At 43.7% G+C, this 18384-nt stretch overlaps 1 protein-coding gene across 2 annotated transcripts in view; it reads left to right on the top strand.

Moving 5' to 3' along the window:
* Positions 1 to 18384, top strand: part of ITK (IL2 inducible T cell kinase) — a 103335-nt gene that overhangs the window by 55779 nt on the left and 29172 nt on the right. Inside the window, exons 5-8 of one of the 2 annotated variants that reach the window (XM_088479020.1) lie at positions 13839 to 13873; positions 14748 to 14893; positions 15624 to 15689; positions 16728 to 16782. In XM_088479020.1, the coding sequence (XP_088335146.1) occupies positions 13839 to 13873; positions 14748 to 14893; positions 15624 to 15689; positions 16728 to 16782 (302 nt within the window). Of the gene's footprint in view, positions 1 to 13838; positions 13880 to 14747; positions 14894 to 15623; positions 15690 to 16727; positions 16783 to 18384 lie in introns of both variants that reach the window. The other variant, XM_088479019.1, reaches the window with a different exon arrangement.

Here is an 18384-nt window from a genome sequence, read left to right as displayed (position 1 = left end):
TTTATTTCATAGCAATTATAGTAAATGTGCATACTTGAATCTTATACCTTAAAGCTTATGGAACCTTGTATGTGAATATGTAATGTGTGAGTATGTTGGGTTTGATGTAAAGACGCTAGTTAACTTGGGGCAGATGCGTGTGCATGACCTAGGCATTCGCTAATATGCGACTAGTTAACAGCGCAATTGTGCGTATTAATGTGTGTATGAGAAATGGTGAAAGATGCAATCGCATGATGTTAATAGTAATATCGCCACATGTACTAAAGTGTGAGTTTATCTAAAATGGTGCTTGGGCGGCCATTCACAAAATGGCGTCTTGCGATCTCATTTCCAAGATGGCATCTTGCGGCCAGTCGCAAGATGGCGTCGCTGCGATTCAATTTTAAAACTGATCTTGTCTCAGCCAATTATCCAGCTTCGGCAGTCCACCCTTTGATAGCGAACAACATGCTATCACAATATGATTTTAAAATATATTCTTTAGGCTTACATTTATATACTATTTAGTGTTATTATGGGATGGCACAAGGTGGTTCTTAATCCATCAATAATGTGTCTCTGAGTGGGGACATAAAACTACTATTATACGCACACCGCGAATCTTGGAAGATCATGTGAAAGGTGTGGGGATACACCAGTCCTATAAAGGCAGTCTTGAAGGGGAATTTGAGACTTTACATTATCTGAGGTGTTTTAAAAATAACATTTCAATAATACATTCTATGCAGGTCTAAATATAATACATTAAATGATGGTATTTCCTAGTTCAGCGTTGTAATGCAGTTCTGTATTTACCTCAGTATTCATACTGACCACCATCATAATTTCGTTCTTTCGTTTTACTCTATTTTTACATTTTCCACACTTTAACACAATAGGAACACACCGGACACATATGCCAATTATTATTATGACAATCAGTATAAGTATTAAGAATTTGCCTATGCTGGCAATCACTTCCTGGACCCATTCCCCTAGACCTGAGAACCATTTCACTGGGTTCAGCCATGAAACCCATCCTTCTATCTTCTCCCCTACTTCAGCCACTGAAGCATTATGGTTCTTACGAAAATTCCCATTTTAGCTACAGAATTTCATCCATCTTCCAGTCTATCACCTCCTTGGGATCGCTGGTATCATTGGTGACATAGGTGCAACATTTTACTCCAAATTGGGTGGCCAACATTACGCAATACCCTCCAGTAACAGCAGTTAAATAATTCAACACTAGCCTGTGTTGCACCAGTTCTTGTACGCTTGCAATTCTCTCCCTGTATACCTGAATGTGTCATCATACATCTCGGTGATATTATCTATCAATTTAGCAAGTTCCTGAATATATCTAAAATTTAATGTACCCCGAGCGATCCTGGTGGGATCCAGTGCGACTAAAACTTGAAAGCCAGTTGTCTCACTAATTAACTGAGTGGCTTTGTGCACGTCACCAGGCATCATATTTCGTTTGCCTCTGTGTTCACATTGCTTGTGAAGATATGGTGATGGTGTGTTTTTATGTATACCAAGCATTTCAACATGTGTGAGGGTCATAACTTCTGGGACTACTCTTCCCAGGTAACACAAACCTACGGAACTCGGGGAGAGCCACTTATATGCTTTTCTTCCACATATAAAATAGGGATGTGCAGGCTCGGTTCTACTCGGTTCCGTTCGGTTCTTTTTACCGAATCTTATTGGCTATCCAAAACTCGTGACAGCTGAAACCCAATAAGATCCGGTAAAAAGAACCGAACGGAACCGAGTAGAACCGAGCCTGCACATCCCTAATATAAAATATACATTATCAGGGAGAACATAAGGAATGGTATGCATCATTATCATTAAGCACATTTCCCTTGCAAACAATCCTATTTCTGGGTCTTCCATCTGGTACATGCAAGTCTCTGGCTGTATTATTTTAGCACAATAACCATCTGGCACCTTACCAATAATTTCTTTGGTGGAACTCAATGAATACCGGTACCTAAAATGTCTCCCACTAGATTTAATTGAGCATAACAGATCATGGTTTATGGACTCATCAGCTCTTTGTGAGAAGGTCATCGTCTGATTATTCCCTGTCACTTCCCAACTCCTGGGTTTATTGGGGTTGGTTATGTTTAAACACAAAAGTGATCTATCTACTTGGAATTGATAGAGTTTGAAATGAGGTGGTTTGGATGAGAGGAATTTTCCATCCAATGTTTTCCCTTTTTGTAATTCTAAAATTTCCATGGTATTCAGCGGAAATGGCACCAACCCTACATTATGCTGTCGCTGTGGCACATGTGAACACACCCAGCAATCAGTTTGATTTAACACTTTACCTACCATGCTATGATAATCCTCTAAAGGATACCCACCCCAGTACGGGTTATATTTAGGTTGGCACCGTTGGATACAGTTCTCATCAACTAGGGACCCACAAAGCTCACAAATACAGGAATCTTCAGATGACAAACTTTCACACCGTCCCCAAGTATCCGGAATAACAGCTCTCTTAACAATAACAGTACTAAGATTGGTCAGACACTCCCCTGATTGGCATAGCACTCCTCCTGACTCCACTCCATCAGTGCTGCCATCAGCTTCCATCTCCTCTATCGGTCCTCCATCACAAACTGGGTTTCCCCAAACAGATCATCACGACAGAAACTCTGGAAGAAAGAACTAGGATGACCACAGCAGACCGCTCCATTGCTGGAAGAATTTTCACATTTTATAGCTCAGGTATCTCACTGTCACCTTTTTAATCCTTCCGGCACAAGCTTGCAATCGTCAGGTCCACGTTATCGGCCTCGTCTCCGCCTTGTATCTCCACCAGTTGGTTAACCTCCCTATAGTGAGTGGAATGGACCCACGTATCTTCCCCGGCCACCCTTTGAGGATGTGGTACTTTGTCAACAATCGTCAGATATGGACCTTTCCACCGATCAGTCAAACAACCTGAGCTAAAAAAATTCGGATCATAACAAATGGTTTGACATCATGACAGTTTGCATTAGACATGTTAGTTAATAACACTTTCAATTTCTGTTATTCTTATTCATTTTTGTTGGACCCTGCACAACAACCTCATTATAATTTTTTTTTTCACATGAGGCTGCCTGTTTAAACAGTATCTCAAAGGGGGGGACAGATAAAAGAAATGACAGTCTGGAATGATCTTGGTTTTATTACCCATCACCTTACACATGTTCTGGGAAACGTTACCTGTATAATGAGTCCCCCTATCACTTTTGATAATTCTAGGGATAGAGGGCCTCATTCAGAGGTGGTCGGAGGATGCAAGCGGTCGCTCAGAAACTGGGCGGCCACTTGCATCCGGACCGGCCGCCTCTGTTGTGGTCGTTAGGCTGTGGGTTAACACCCACAGCTCTAATGACCGCTCCGGTGATGGTTGCGATGGTCAGAAACCATCGCGACCATCGGGGCTTACGACGAGACCCTAGGGTAGGGTCTCCCTTGTCGTAAGCCCCGGAGAGCTTCTGGCTCTGTCAGAGCCGGAAGCTCTCCACTGACATCACTAGTGATGTCAGTGGGGCCGCCTCCAAATGGTAGGCGTTCCCATGGGAACGCCTCAGTTTGGGCTGCCACCTCCCCGACCCGCCTTCCAAATGGGGCGAGCTGTCAATCAACATCGACAGCTCGCCCCTTTGGATCGAGACCCGCTACGACCGGTGCTGTCGGTCATAGTGGGTCTCACGCATGCGCACGATGGCGCTGGCGCCGTCGTGCGCATGCTCTGTGGGGGGCCATCGACCCGGTCCGAGCGCATTGGCGCTAACGACCGGGTCTGAATAACCCCCATAGTATCTGCATACAGGTTCCTGCAATTAAATCTTAATAGCTACTGCTCTAAATAATGCCTGGGCCCCTGGGTTGGATAGTATTCCGAGTATTTGACCATAGCCTGGCATGGCTGCCGTTTATCCTTAGCAACCTTGTGTCCTGTGTGTGAGAGATAAAGCACAACAGTTTAATATCATTTAAACATGACCTAAATACAACAATAAATCGTCCACATTTTACATTAGAACAGATCCATTGACAGGTTGAAAAGATTGTAAACAGTCATATAAGGCCTGGGAGAAGATACTGGGGTTGCCTATGAACCCATGGGAAACCCGTGTTCATGGGTGGTGTTCTTCACTTTGCAGTACTTACTTATGTGTCCCACTTGGTGACAGCTAAAACATCTTTTTGAACGGGGTGGATGAAAGGATTGTTGTGGGAGTTGAGCAAGAGGGAAAGATGGTGGGTATGGGTAGGAATATGGAGAATAAGGGTATGGTGGGAGGTATGAAGTTTGTGGGTAGCATGGGACCTGTGGTTGTGTATGATATGTGGGGCAAGGTTGTGTTTGCTGTGGTGTGGGATTGGTGAGGACATGTTACTGTTCAGGTGCAAGTGTGTGTATAGGTGCAGTGGGTGTCTACTGGCTGTGATGTTACAGTCATTCCTTCCAGAGCTTGGATACTGACAGCCATTAGTTTTTCGCTCTGGGTCTCTCTCTTCTTTGAGATGTTTTTATCATGTTCTATGGCAGATTCTATGAAGGTATCTATTGTGACTCCCCTCCAGCCAGGCTGTGAGGTCTGAACCCTGGTCTTTAAGTCTTCTTTAAGGCCATCCATGAGTATGGTGACAATCATTCCCCTGTGGTGAGTGCTATCTTTAATATCTTCTAACCCAGTGTACTGGGTGATAGTCTGCAGAGCCCGGTCGCAATAATCTTCTGCAGAATCACTCTCCTTTTGCTTTTAACTTTTGTTCCAGTTAACTACTACTGGAAAATATACACCCAAATGCAGGGGCGGATTGTGAACTAAAAGTGGCCCTGGCAAAAAGTCTGTAAGTGGCGTCACATCAACTGTAGGTGGAACCAACAGCAAAGTAGGCAGGGTTAGTACATCATTATGGACGAAATGCATGACGCATCTCAATTTGCACGCGATGCATTCCTCCACTCTTTGCATGCATGCCAGCGTCAACTACGCTGGTGTGCATGAAGACAAATGCAAAGGACAGCTCTCTCTGTAAGAACTGTCCTTTGCGAGCAAGAGACTTCGGGGTTTATGACCCAGAAGTCCCTCTGGCATGCACCGCAGGAGGAGATGAAAGGGATGTGCTTGGATCCCTCCCTCGGGAGCATCGTGAATAGAAACCCAAAGGCTTGCCCACCACATCCATGCCACAGAATTATATATATATATATATATGTATATATATATATATATATATATATATGTATATACACACACATACAGTATACATGCTGTATACACCCCACGTAAATAAATGGTCCCGGCATCTACGGTCGATCTCCTCAGCCACTCTGCTACCCCTGTCCTTGCTCCATTGTTCCAGGTCCTCTTCATTCCCATTGCTGCTGTGAAAACCTGCACGTCACACCTAAAGTGCACCACTAGCGCCCAGTCCCACTGCACGTGCCATGCACGTTAGGCGTGCCGTGCAGGTGTTTCCACAGCAATGGGAATGAAGAGGACCTGAGACGTGCACGTGCCACAGACAAAATTCATTTACACTGGGGTCAAATTTAATAATAACAATAATATATACTGTACATAATATATATATAAAAAATATATACTGTATATACCTTGTGTATATATATATATATATATATATATACACACATACATATACATATACACACACATACATACATACATACATATACACACACATACATACATACATATACACACACACAAAACCATAAAATAGAAATATAAAATTATCATTATTACAGGAAATTCTGCCATCATTTAGATGAATTCTGGTGCTGTTCAAGGTCTTTCTTCTGCAGGCCAGCACCACTTCTGATGGCAGCCACCAGACATGGAGTGGGTGGGAGTGGCATAAGCACACATAGCAAAGGTACAGATGGGGAAAGTTGTAGAGGCACACATGATGGGGGGGCAGAGGGACAAACAGATAATAACAGATGTACAGATGGCAAAGGGGGCAGTGTCACAGAGGGGGCAAGAATCAAAGGGGGCTGATGCATAGAAGAGGGAGGGGCAGAGGCACACATGGAAGGGGGCAGAGATGTAGCTGATTCAGGAGGGAGGTCGAGGCAAACATCGTGGAGGGTAGGAGCAGAGGCACAGCTAATCAACTTCAACTCCTGAATGCCTGTCTAGCCCAGCCAGGGAGAGGAGGACAAGGGAGGAGCTGCAGGAGACCTGGGGGCAGGACAAGATGTAGAGGAGTCAGGAAAGGAAGCTGTGATAGGCAGGAGAGAAGACTGGAGTCCCCTGCTGCGAGAGTGGGGGAGGGGAGCACACAACAGCCCCTATCTGGATCTAATTATCAAAGGCTGACAGAAGGGCCGGATTACCTGTAGATTTAGGGGGCATAAGGGAAGGTACTAGAGGAAGTACCAGTGACCATATGACAGAGGGGCCTGCTGGCCCTGATGATCCCAGCCCTGAACTGCTTTTCACTCACAGGCAGACATCTGCCTGTGTGAGTGAGAAGCAGGTTGCAGCCGCGATCATCAGAAACAGCGGGCCCCTCTGTCATATGGTCACTGGTACTTCCTCTAGTACCTTCCCTTATGCCCCCTAAATCTACAGGTAATCCGGCCACTCGCAGCTCCACCTGCCACCATCTTGGCAGGCAGCCTCTCAATCCAGCACTCTCTGGCGTCCGGACCCCTTAGCTCTGCCTCCCACTGACCTAATCAGTCAGCCCAGCCCCCCACAGCCCCGCTGGCTGAGACTGATAGCTGCCTGTCCCTCACACTGACACTTGGCTGTCACTTACCGCGGTACAACCCCTGCAACAGCTGCCTGTTATAAAAAAAATTAAAAATCACCTGACTGGTCGACAGGCGGCCCCACAGGAGCATCGGCCCCCCGGGAATCTTCCAGATTACTTCTATGGCCAATCCGCCCCTGCTCAAATGAGTTATGATGCGGGAAATATTATCTTGGTTTACTTGGTCTGTTAAGGGAACGTCACCATCCAATACACAATCCGTGATAAATTTTGTCACGTTGGTATTGTGTGGTAGACAGGCCCTTAACACCACACGCCAAACTTTATTAGTTGGCTCATGAGAACTACCCAAATTCCTAAAAAATCTTTGACATTTGGCTAGTTCCTTTTTGGGATCGGGGAAATCATTTATGATGGAATTTAGTTCTGCTCTTATCCAAGGACAATGCATTACCACTTCCCTCGTGGGCACTACACCGTTTGCATCTGCATTTCCATTCGGAACAGTTATAGTCTGAATGGGATGTAGACCGGCAGCGCTGCTACCTTTGACCTTGTTACCTGGCTGGGGGTTTAGTCTGCTGCTGCTACGTATGATCGTATGATATTAACAACTTCCTCTATGGGTGCAGAGGGGGCTAGCACTTCCCTTACTGTTACTGATGGAGATGATGGCACCACTCGTGATTGTTTTGGTGCAACATCTATCATCTGTACAGCATGGGAAATGGCAGACATTACAATAGGCTCATCATCCACATCATGAACATTTTCTTTATGGTTGCTTAAGAGAGGGTACAAATTGCTTGTTACATTTTTATGGGTATTTTTGATAACTGTACTTGCACCTCCATCCACATAAGGTGGAGCTGGTGTACGTGAACTGCTGGCAATACCTTCTACAATGCTACCTTGCCGCACGTGCGCGCCATTTTGCGGCTCGCTCGTATTGCAATTTAGCGTCACAGATGCATTCTCTGGCAATGCGCTCACAACGCTAGTTTGCGTCGCTTGCGTATTCTTAAGCCACGCATCCCCTTCATGCTGCCACAACTTTAAACATTCAGAATATTTTACCTTTTTTTACCTCGAGAGCGCATCAGACTGATGTGGTCTCGCACATTATTCAATACATCTTTACCAAAACTAACAATTCTAGGAAACGGTTTAACACTCTTCCTCGTCATATTAAACCATAAATCACAATACCTGGTTGCATTAGCACCGTACTTAATATGCATAATATGCCGCGCCGACCCAAGTGGCGCTTCCAACAGCAGCAAATCATTTAACATCTCTACCGATCGCTTGGCCCTCATCCTGGGAGAACCCTAAGTTTTCAATAAAGATTTAAATTGGTGAAAGACAGTCTAGATACTCTCACTTACCTACGGAAGAAATTTCCAGATGCCCCCGCTCACCTACGGAAGAAATTTATAGATGCCCCCGCTCACCTACGGAAAAAATTTCTACATGCCCCCGCTCACCTATTATCTCTCAGCTCACAATCATAAGTTTCCTAGTGTGGCTCAACTACAATGCTCAAATAACCCAACCTAATTATTGAACACTGCAATCACACTAAGAGCCGGTCCCTACAACAAAGACAACATGTACAGCTGCTGATGTGTATAGAACGGTAAGCTACTTACCGAGCTACTAGGCCAACTCCTGTGCCTAGTACTTAAGGGTCATACAATACCCTTAACCTTTAGGTCCCGTGTTACACTCTAAACAAATACTCACAATCACACACTCTTTTCCTGCGCAGAAAACTACACGTTAACCCAATTATTGTCAACAATTGAAAAGAATGTAAACCTCAATGGCTTTGTTTAAACACGTGGCAGCACAACCGGAAGTATGTATATGTTATTGTGCAACCAGTCGCATACACAATAATGCGACTACCACACAACCGTATAACAACCTTTAGCTGCGTACACAAAAGTGCGTCTTTACTGTGCGCAAAACTGCGACTCAGCCGCGTGTTCAATACTGCGGCACCCCTTTAAACGTTAGGTTCTATCAACAAAGGAAAACAAACTTTTTCCTCTCTTGTCCCTGGATTCTAGTCAGCGTCCTTGGCTCACACGAAAATGGGTAGCGATCTCTCAGCACCGAGCGGTTGCAGGTAAACCCTGCATGTGGCCACTCCACCCTTTGGTGAGATATCGATAACCATATGTGCTGTGTGAGTAGGTAAGTGACTTCACTACGAGCCCCCAACTAAGGAAACTATATTTGAACCTCTATACACTCCTGCCTATACCCTCTAATGTCCTGCCTATACCTTCTAATATCCTGCCTATAAACCTCTAAGGATGACACTAATTTTGCGTACGCAGTCATACAGTAAATAAAGACTCCAGACCTAGAACCTGTGGTTCCAAAGCACAAAGTATTATTCAAGTAAAAGTACAGTCAGTTACACGCTATGATCTACAGTCAAGTCCATAAATATTGGGACATTGACAGAATTTTCAGGTTTTGGCCTCTATTCACCACCACAATGGTTTTGAAATGAAACAAGCAAGATGTTCTTTAACTGCAGACTTTCAGATTTAATTTGAGGGTAATTACATCCAAATCGGGTGAACGGTGTAGGAATTACAACAGTTTCAATATGTGCCTCCCACTTTTTAAGGGACCAAAAGTAATGGGACTATCAACTCAAAAGCTATTTCATGGACAGGTGTGAGCTATTCCCTCGTTATTTCATTATCAATTAAGCAAGTAAAAGGTCTGGAGTTGATTCTAGAGGTGACATTTGCATTTGGAATCAGTTGCTATCAACTCTCAATATGAGATCCAAAGAGCTGTCACTATCAGTGAAGCAAGCCATCATTAGGCTGAAAAATCAAAACAAACCCATCAGAGAGATAGCAAAAACATTAGGTGTGGCCAAATCAACTGTTTGGAACATTCTTAAAAAGAAAGAACGCACCGGAGAGCTCAGCAACACCAAAAGACCCGGAAGACAACGGAAAACAACTGTGGTGGATGACAAAAGAATTATTTCCCTGGTGAAGAAAAACCCCTTCACAACAGTTGGCCAAATCAAGAACACTCTCCAGGAGGTAGATGTATATGTGTCAAAGTCAAAAATCAAGAGAAGACTTCACAAGAGTGAATATAGAGGGTTCACCACAAGATGCAAACCATTGGTGAGCTACAAAAACAGGAAGACCAGATTAGAGTTGCCAAACAACATCTAAAAAAACCATTACAGTTCTGGAACAACATCCTATGGACAGATGAGACAAAGATCAACTTGTACCAGAGTGATGGGAAGAGAAGAGAAGGAAAGGAACTGCTCATGATCCAAAACATACCACCTCATCAGTGAAGCATGGTGGTGGTAGTGTCATGGCGTGGGCATGTATGGCTGCCAATGGAACTGGTTCCCTTGTATTTATTGATGATGTGACTGCTGACAAAAGCAGCAGAATGAATTCTGACGTGTTTCGGGCAATATTATATGCTCATATTCAGTCAAATACTTCAGAACTCATTGGACGGCGCTTCACAGTGCAGATGGACAATGATCCGAAGCATACTGCAAAAGCAAACAAAGAGTTTTTTAAGGCTAAAAAGTGGAATGTTATGCAATGGCCAAGTCAATCCCCTGACCTGAATCTGATTGAGCATGCATTTCACTTGATGAAGACAAAACTGAAGGGAAAATGCCCCAAGAACAAGCAGGAACTGAAGACATTTGCAGTAGAGGCCTGGCAGAGCATCACCAGGGATGAAACCCAGCGTCTGGTGATGTCTATGCGTTCCAGACTTCAGGCTGTAATTGCTTGCAAAGGATTTGCAACAAAGTATTAAAAAGTGAAAGTTAGATTTAGGATTGTTTAGTTTGTCCCATTACTTTTGGGCCCTTAAAAAGTGGGAGGTACATATAGAAACCGTTGTAATTTCTACACCGTTCACCTGATTTGGATGTAATTACCCTCAAATTAAATCTGAAAGTCTGCAGTTAAATCACATCTTGTTTGTTTCATTTCAAAGCCATTGTGGTGGTGAATAGAGGCCAAAATATGAAAATTCTGTCAATGTCCCAATATTTATGGACCTGACTAAGTACAATTTAACACAAAGAAATTATACAGACCCAAGTACAGTATACATACGCAGCGCTCTGGACCAGATGTAGGCATCAGCAAGAAACCCCTTGTCAATCAGCATTCAGCATGAAGACTAGAAACCCAGGGTCAGAGCACACATATTTATACCCCCCAGAATAATTGGCAACACAATAGAGAAGTTTGTTGCTAATAACATTGGTCCTAAAGGAGAGGGCATATGTTACAAGGCATCTAACAAGTTGGTTCAAATAGACACAGTCCAGCCTCTAACAACTGGGGGTCTCTGGTTTCCTGCCTCATGCAAATCCTAACAGTTGGTCATATAATGTACATTTTGTTGCTTGAAGTCTCTGCGGTCCATAAGTTGAGAATGCCTGTTGCGATCTCTACATCGATGTTACCGGAATACTGTTGAGAGAGTACGCATCAGTACAATACCAAACATGGCTTACTTATCACGTATAAAACCTTAGTTACAAAATAATTTTTATTTCATAGCAATTATAGTAAATGTGCATACTTGAATCTTATACCTTAAAGCTTATGGAACCTTGTATGTGAATGTGTAATGTGTGAGTATGTGGGGTTTGATGTAAAGATGCTAGTGTACTTGGGGCAGATGCGTGTGCATGACCTAGGCATTCGCTAATATGCGACTAGTTAACAGCGCAATTGTGCGTATAAGAAATGGTGAAAGATGCAATCACATGATGCTAATAGTAATATCGCCATACGATACTAAAGTGTGAGTTTATCTAAAATGGCGCTTGGGCGGCCATTCACAAAATGGTGTCTTGCGATCTCATTTCCAAGATGGCGTCTTGCGGCTAGTCGCAAGATGGCATCGCTGCAATTCAATTTTAAACTGATCTTGTCTCAGCCAATAATCCAGCTTCGACAGGAGACAGAGTGAAAAGTGATAAGGTGCCAGCCAATTAGCTCCTAACTGTCATCTAACAGGCTGTTTGAAAAATGACAGTTGGGAGCTGATTGGCTGGCACCTTATAACTTTTCACTCTGTCTCCTAACACTGCTTAGTAAATAGACCCCTTAGGGGCCTATTTATCAAATAATATTTGTGGGATAAACGCAAATATTAAGGATCCCCCTGAATGTATAAATGTCCCCAATATCCATTTCCGACAGCAGTCGCAGCCCTCATAGGTTTCTGTGGGGGCTGCAAAGCTGTCAGATTTACCAAGCATTCTGTAGTTTGGCCCTGATAGGATTATCCCATCTCCAGATGGTGTCACCCTATAGTAGTTTATGGGCTACTGATTCGCAAATATTTTCGAAGAGGGAGCCAGACGCCCCCCATTGACGCATGCTTTACGCCATCACTCTTATATGAGCCCGTCTCCTGGCAAGAGGAGTTTAGTAAATATGCGTAAATATATATTCATCTTCACTTTGCGAACTTGGGCAAAAAATATTTATCACATCCACATTAAAAATGCGTATTGTGATAAGTATGCCCGTAATACCAATTGAGAATTGTTTAGATGCCACAGCCTACCTGAGTATTGTTGCTGACCATGTGCTTCCCTTTATAGCCACAGTCTAACATCTTCTAAAGGCTACTTCCAGCATAAAAATACACCATTATCTCAAGCTGTTTCCTCGGACATGCCAATAAGTTCAGTGTACTCCAAAGGCTTCCACAGTCACCAGGGGGTATATTTGCAAAAGTTATGTAGATATCACTGTCAAAATTGAGCTCTATTTCAAAATTGAATTTGATATTGTTCAATTTTGATTAGTGATTTCTCGTTCGGTTTTGGAATCCATTTCTATATCTAACATAAAATCACCTATAAAATGTAACACAAAATTGAATACAACATTCACAAATAATAGTCCTACTTCATGCTTCTTATTTTAGCATGGTTTTTGTGTCTGTTAGCCAATCAGTGACCTGACTGTTGAGTGACAGCTAGGCCACTCAAAGCCAATCAGCAACCAGTTATTATAGTAGCGGCTGCTGATTGGCCCACGGCCCTACAAGTGCTAGAAGGCATACTAGTAGGGAAAGTAGTACAGGATGCAGGAAAGCTTCGCCCAGTGAAGACTAGGTTAGGCAGCAGAAGTACAACAGAATGACAAAACTGCACTTTACAGGATACTCACCCCTTTAGGGAAAGTAGCCCAGGAACTCAGTGTAGCTTAGGCTCAGTAGGAACTGAACTAAGACGTTGTATTGGCAAATTCTGGGTGCCACAGGCTAGAGAATATACCCCTGGGTTAGCTGGGATAGGCTGTGCGGTGTAAGGTGATGCAGGGAAGCTCATGCTGTCTACGATTGGCTGTATTGTGGTCAGATGATTGAGACTTGTCACAGCTGTACTCCAGGTCAGGATCTGATGTGGATTGAGGCCTAGTAGGCCGCGAATTATGAAGCCTATACGTCTTGGAGGTTACAGAAGATGTGGGCACTATGCCATGGAAGCAGGTGAGCAGGCAGCAGAAGCAGTATGAAACCCCAGTCTGCTTTGAAGTCTTTGCCTGGGAGAGACCATGCTGATGCAGTATAACTACCTTGTGTCTTGTTGCTGTGCTCCGTCTTGTCATGGTGTATGACCTGTGACATGAAACGGTCTTCCACAACCTCACCTTTGTAGCAGAGTTTGGTTGTTTCTCACCCAGATTTAAGCCTCCTACACAGCTGTTTCTGTTTATGATTGTGTTTCAAGTTTCAACCTACATATGAAAATTATGCTCATTATCACCTGTTTGGTATGACTGGTTAATCATACACCTGACTATAATCCTACAAAATCCCTGACTTTGTGCAAGTAGAAGAATTGATGCTGTTTTGAAGGCAAAGAGTGGTTACTCCAAATATTGGTTTGGTTTAGATTTTTCTTCTGTTCATTCACTTTGCATTTTGTTAATTGATAAAAATAAACTATTAACACTTCTATTTTTGAAAACATTCTTACTTTGCAGCATTTTTTCACACCTGCCTAAAATATATATATGTCTGTTATTTCACAGGGAAACCCCTGCCACCCACTCCAGAAGACAACAGGGTGAGTGTAAGTGCATAGATATTTTTTTCCAATCACTCCCTAGCAAAAGAGATAAAAGTATAAGGGGGCTGAAATCTAAGCACATGCTCGCAAGCCGGTCGATGGTCTGCCAGTGCGCACGCGAGCCCTGGAGCGAGTGAGAACTTCACTCACTCCGGGGCTCGCTACAAAACGGGGCGGCTGTCGATGTTGATCGACAGCTCGCCCCATTTTGTAGGCGGAGAGCAGGGGGTGGCTGGACAAACAGGCGTTCCCGAAGGAACGCCTGCCATTTGTGGGTGACCCTACTGACATCATTCGTGATGTCAGTAGTGAACTTCCTGCTTTATTAGAGATAATCGCGACCATCGCCAGGCCGTTCGGAAAAGCCGTGGGTGGTCACCCACAGCTATGCGAGCGGCCTGCAGGCAGATTTTTTAAAAAAAAATATCCGCCCTAATTCAGAGCGAGCGCTCGCAAATAGCGAGCGCTCGCAAATAGCGAGCGCCTCTGAATCAGGCCCCAGGTACTGATCTTTCTTGGAGCCTTGTAGCAACTCCTGATCCCTGTTTTGTGCCTCTATGAAGGCTATTATCTGCCTTGGTCCCTCTGATTAGCTTTTTATGGGGACTGCGGAAATACCCAATTTTAATGCCGTGATAGCTAACTCCATATTTACATGGCATTAGCCTTTGAAGCCTATTGGCTAGTATTTAGTTTTTTTGTTTCTTTGGAGAAACAAAGAAACAAAAAATAGAATGACTAGGCAGTCACCTATGTATGTTATGTGAGTAGAATGTCGGAGGGTGTAATATTTATATTAGGCAAATAAATCTATTTTGTTTTAGCCAAGTCATGTTTCTTTTCTGATTCTGTTTCCTTCCTTGGCCTCCAGATAAGTCAGTTAGAGCCAGGCTGGGCACTGGCATTATATGATTATATGACAGAAAACTCTGAAGAGCTGGTACTCCGCAGAGGGGAAGAGTATCTACCACTGGACACCTCGGAACCACACTGGTGGAAAGTGCAGGATAAGAATGGGTATGTGCTTAGTGACGCTATTTGATGCAAATTCAAGATTCAATTCAGTTTTACACAAAGGATTGTGGCCAATTTCTGTAGCTTTACATGTTCTTTCAATTTTAAGCAGAAAACACTGTAATGGACATCTTTAAAAATTGGCCCCTGATAATTAGGTATCCAGCTCGCCACGAGTTGTGGCAGTAGATACTTAAGTAAAAAGCAATTTAGCATTGCTCCGGTTGTCAGACAGCTGCTCCGAAAAAGCAACTATCCTACAAGTCCAATAACTTCCACTGACCCCTAATTACTAACAGCAAAAGTTTCCATACATGGCAGTGTAAGTGCACTTGTGTGAATTGAATTCATGCAAGTGCACAGAGAGGACCACTGGAGGCGGAGGGATCTTCGCACTGCAAAATTCCTTCCAATCGGGTGGAGCGGCCCTTCGGGAGCTAATGTTAACTGAAGATGACCCCAGTTCCCGCAAGTAAACGCAGAGAAGTTTCAGTTTCCGGAGTATGTTGAATATGAGGCAGCCACAGCAGGCCCATAATAATGAATGGGAAAAGTGTTGCCAGTACCAACCAATCAGCTCCTCGCTGTAATCTATTGCATTCTATAAAGAGAGAGCTATAGTCTGATTGGTTGCTATAGACAACTTCTACACTTGTCCTCTTTATATAGTTGAATAAAGTTACCCCTGAAGGTGAATTGTAAATTTGTAATATGTTAATTTCCATTGTTTCAGGCATGTGGGCTATGCCCCAAGCAGCTATCTAGCGCGGCAGAGCGAAGGCAGCCTCCTTACATATGAGTAAGTGTATGACGCTGTATAAATACATGGTAACATATAAATGCACCCTATCTCTGCACCATGAGATCTGTAACACATATGCACATGTGTAGACAAGGTTTATAGATTGGTATCTTAGACCATCTGATAACCCCCCACCACAAACACCACCCACCACCGCCTTCATAGTTTATCATTGTGCCAAACTATTTTCCGATAAAGCAGTTCATATAAACAGAATTTTCCTCTAGCCAGGCTCCATGTCAACCTATTTTCTGTTATAAAACTCCCCCCCTCCCCCTCAAAAAATACATTTATTTAATTTTGAGTGAAGTAAGATATGAATCACTGCATCAGTGTAGTGATTCTCCGATCCTAAATGTAACACCAGAGATTCCAGTAGTTCAGCACTGCGATCCTCTACCATACTAACTTGTGCAGGGCCTCTAGCATCCTCCACCTCGGTCATGGATTGCCCTAACCTGTGGGATTTGGGAACGTTCCATTTCCATGAATGGTAGGTTCCTGAGGGAACACTGCTGACTGTCTGACACAGCTAAGCAGTAATATGAGCATAGGAGGCATAAGAATATCCTAACAAAAAACTAAGAATCATAAAGGGTTGAGGTTACCAAAAGGTAAAAAAAGAGCAGACTAGATTGGCCAAATGGTTCTTATCTGCCGACAAATTCTATGTTCTATGAACCTACCAGTATGTTTTTTGGAGTGTGGGAGGAAACCGGAGCACCTGGAGGAAACTTACTTAAATATGGTGAGGGCATACAATCTCCACACAGTTAGGATCCAAATGAAAACTGAACCCATAACCTAAGTGCAGTGAGGAAGCAATGCTAATCACTGCCCCACCGAGTTGCCACCTGCCCGATATTTTACAAGCATGGCTGACAAAAATAGGACTTGGAACCACAGTTATACAGAGCATAAACATAAAAGGCAGAAAGCATAATTGTTTGTTGTTGTTTTTTATAAAATCTTTTTAGAATATTGTGTCACCAATGACCATTATTAGCTTTATTTAACTATTTCATCCTTTTTTAGGTGGTATAACAGGAACATTGGCAGAAACCAAGCTGAAAAACTTTTAATTGACAAGGTAAAACAGTTCTTTTATACCTAGAGATAAATTTACTAAGAATCGAGTCTGATCGAGTTTGGTTATTTTTAAACTCGATTAGCATAGCCGAAACTCGGGTGATTTTCCCGTTTTTCAACTCGCAAATTTAATAAGAAGTGAGTTTAGATGAAAGTGAGTTTTCCGATGGTAAAGCAGATCAAGATTTCTCCCCCGAGTAGCAAGTTTAGATGAGATTACTCACCTGAGATTGCAGTGTTTTCTCTCTGCAATACTCTCCCTTGCAAGCAGCCTGCAGTGAGATATGTGAAGGCTGCTTGTGTGGTCAACCTGTTAAAGAAGGGTTAAATGTTTAAAAAAAATTACGTAGGGTTCCCCCCCCCCCAAAAGCATAACCAGCCCCGGACTGGTCAGCCAGTCCTGGTTCCTAAAATTATGGGGAACAGAATGAGAAGGGTCCCCCGTAATTTAGGAACCAGCACCTAGCTACAGGGCCTGTGCTGGTTTTAAATATAGGGGGGAAAAAATTGTGTAGGGGTCCCCCTATATTTAAAATCAGCACCGGACCCAAACCGACCGGGGTGTAATGCCACAGCCAGGAGATCCTTTTACAGGGGTCTCCATGGCCAAATCATTCACACCCCAAGCCAGTCAGGCCAAGCCAGGGATCTCAGGGGAGGTGGGGACCCCCCCTAAAAAGGGGTCCCCCCTCTCCCGAAACCCCAGGCTTAATTTGAAGCCTGGGGCTCTTCCCCACACCCCTGGGCTGTGGGTATGGGGGTAATAATGTGTAAACTAGTTGAAAACGATTGTATTTTACAGGGGTACTACAGGTGCCAGCATACCTGCCCTTTGGCACTTGTGGAACTACAAGTGCCATCAGGCGGCCAGCACCCGTACCCTCACTGTAAAATAAATATTTAAAAAACCACAGTACACACACCATATACAGTAAAACTTTATTACATACACCTAACCCACTCACACACACTTACCTGTGCCAGCTGGTCGGAATGGGTATGAAATACCACCGGTATTTAGGCAGTCGGCTTCCCGATTGCTTCCCCGCTGGTCTGTCCCCTTGTCCCATGTAGATTCCACGGGTGTACCTGGAAAAAAGATCCTGTACTCACCTCCATCCTGGCGCCGCTCTCTGTAGCATCCCCGTACTTGGCAAAATAAGAAAACGAGTTACACGATCCTTTTAGACAGGTGCAAGTATATGTTGTGACATAATACTTGCACCTCGCAAAATGACAGATGACCGCGATCATCTGTTAATTCCCATGGGCCGCTTGCCAATCAGCGGCCGTTTTACATGTAACAGCCGCTCATTGGCTGGTTAACCCAATGGCTGTGGCATTACACCCCAGCCGGTTTAGGTCCGGTGCTTTTTTTAAATATAGGGGGAGCCAATTTTTTTAACCCCTATATTTACAACCAGCACTGGCCCTGCAGCCAAATGCTGGTTCCTAAATTACGGGGGAACCCTACTCATTTTGTTCCCCGTAATTTTTGGAACCAGGACTGGCTGACCAGTCCGGAGTTGGTTATATCTTTTTGGGGGGGGGACCCTACGTAATTTTTTTAAAATATAAACACTTTACATTAAGTACACATGTA

This window comes from Taudactylus pleione, unplaced genomic scaffold (genome assembly GCF_031769625.1).
Source record: "Taudactylus pleione unplaced genomic scaffold, aTauple2 ptg000225l, whole genome shotgun sequence".
Classification (NCBI taxonomy): Eukaryota; Metazoa; Chordata; class Amphibia; order Anura; family Myobatrachidae; genus Taudactylus; species Taudactylus pleione.
Note: the sequence above shows the minus strand (reverse complement) of the source record. Positions and strands in the feature narration are given on the sequence as shown.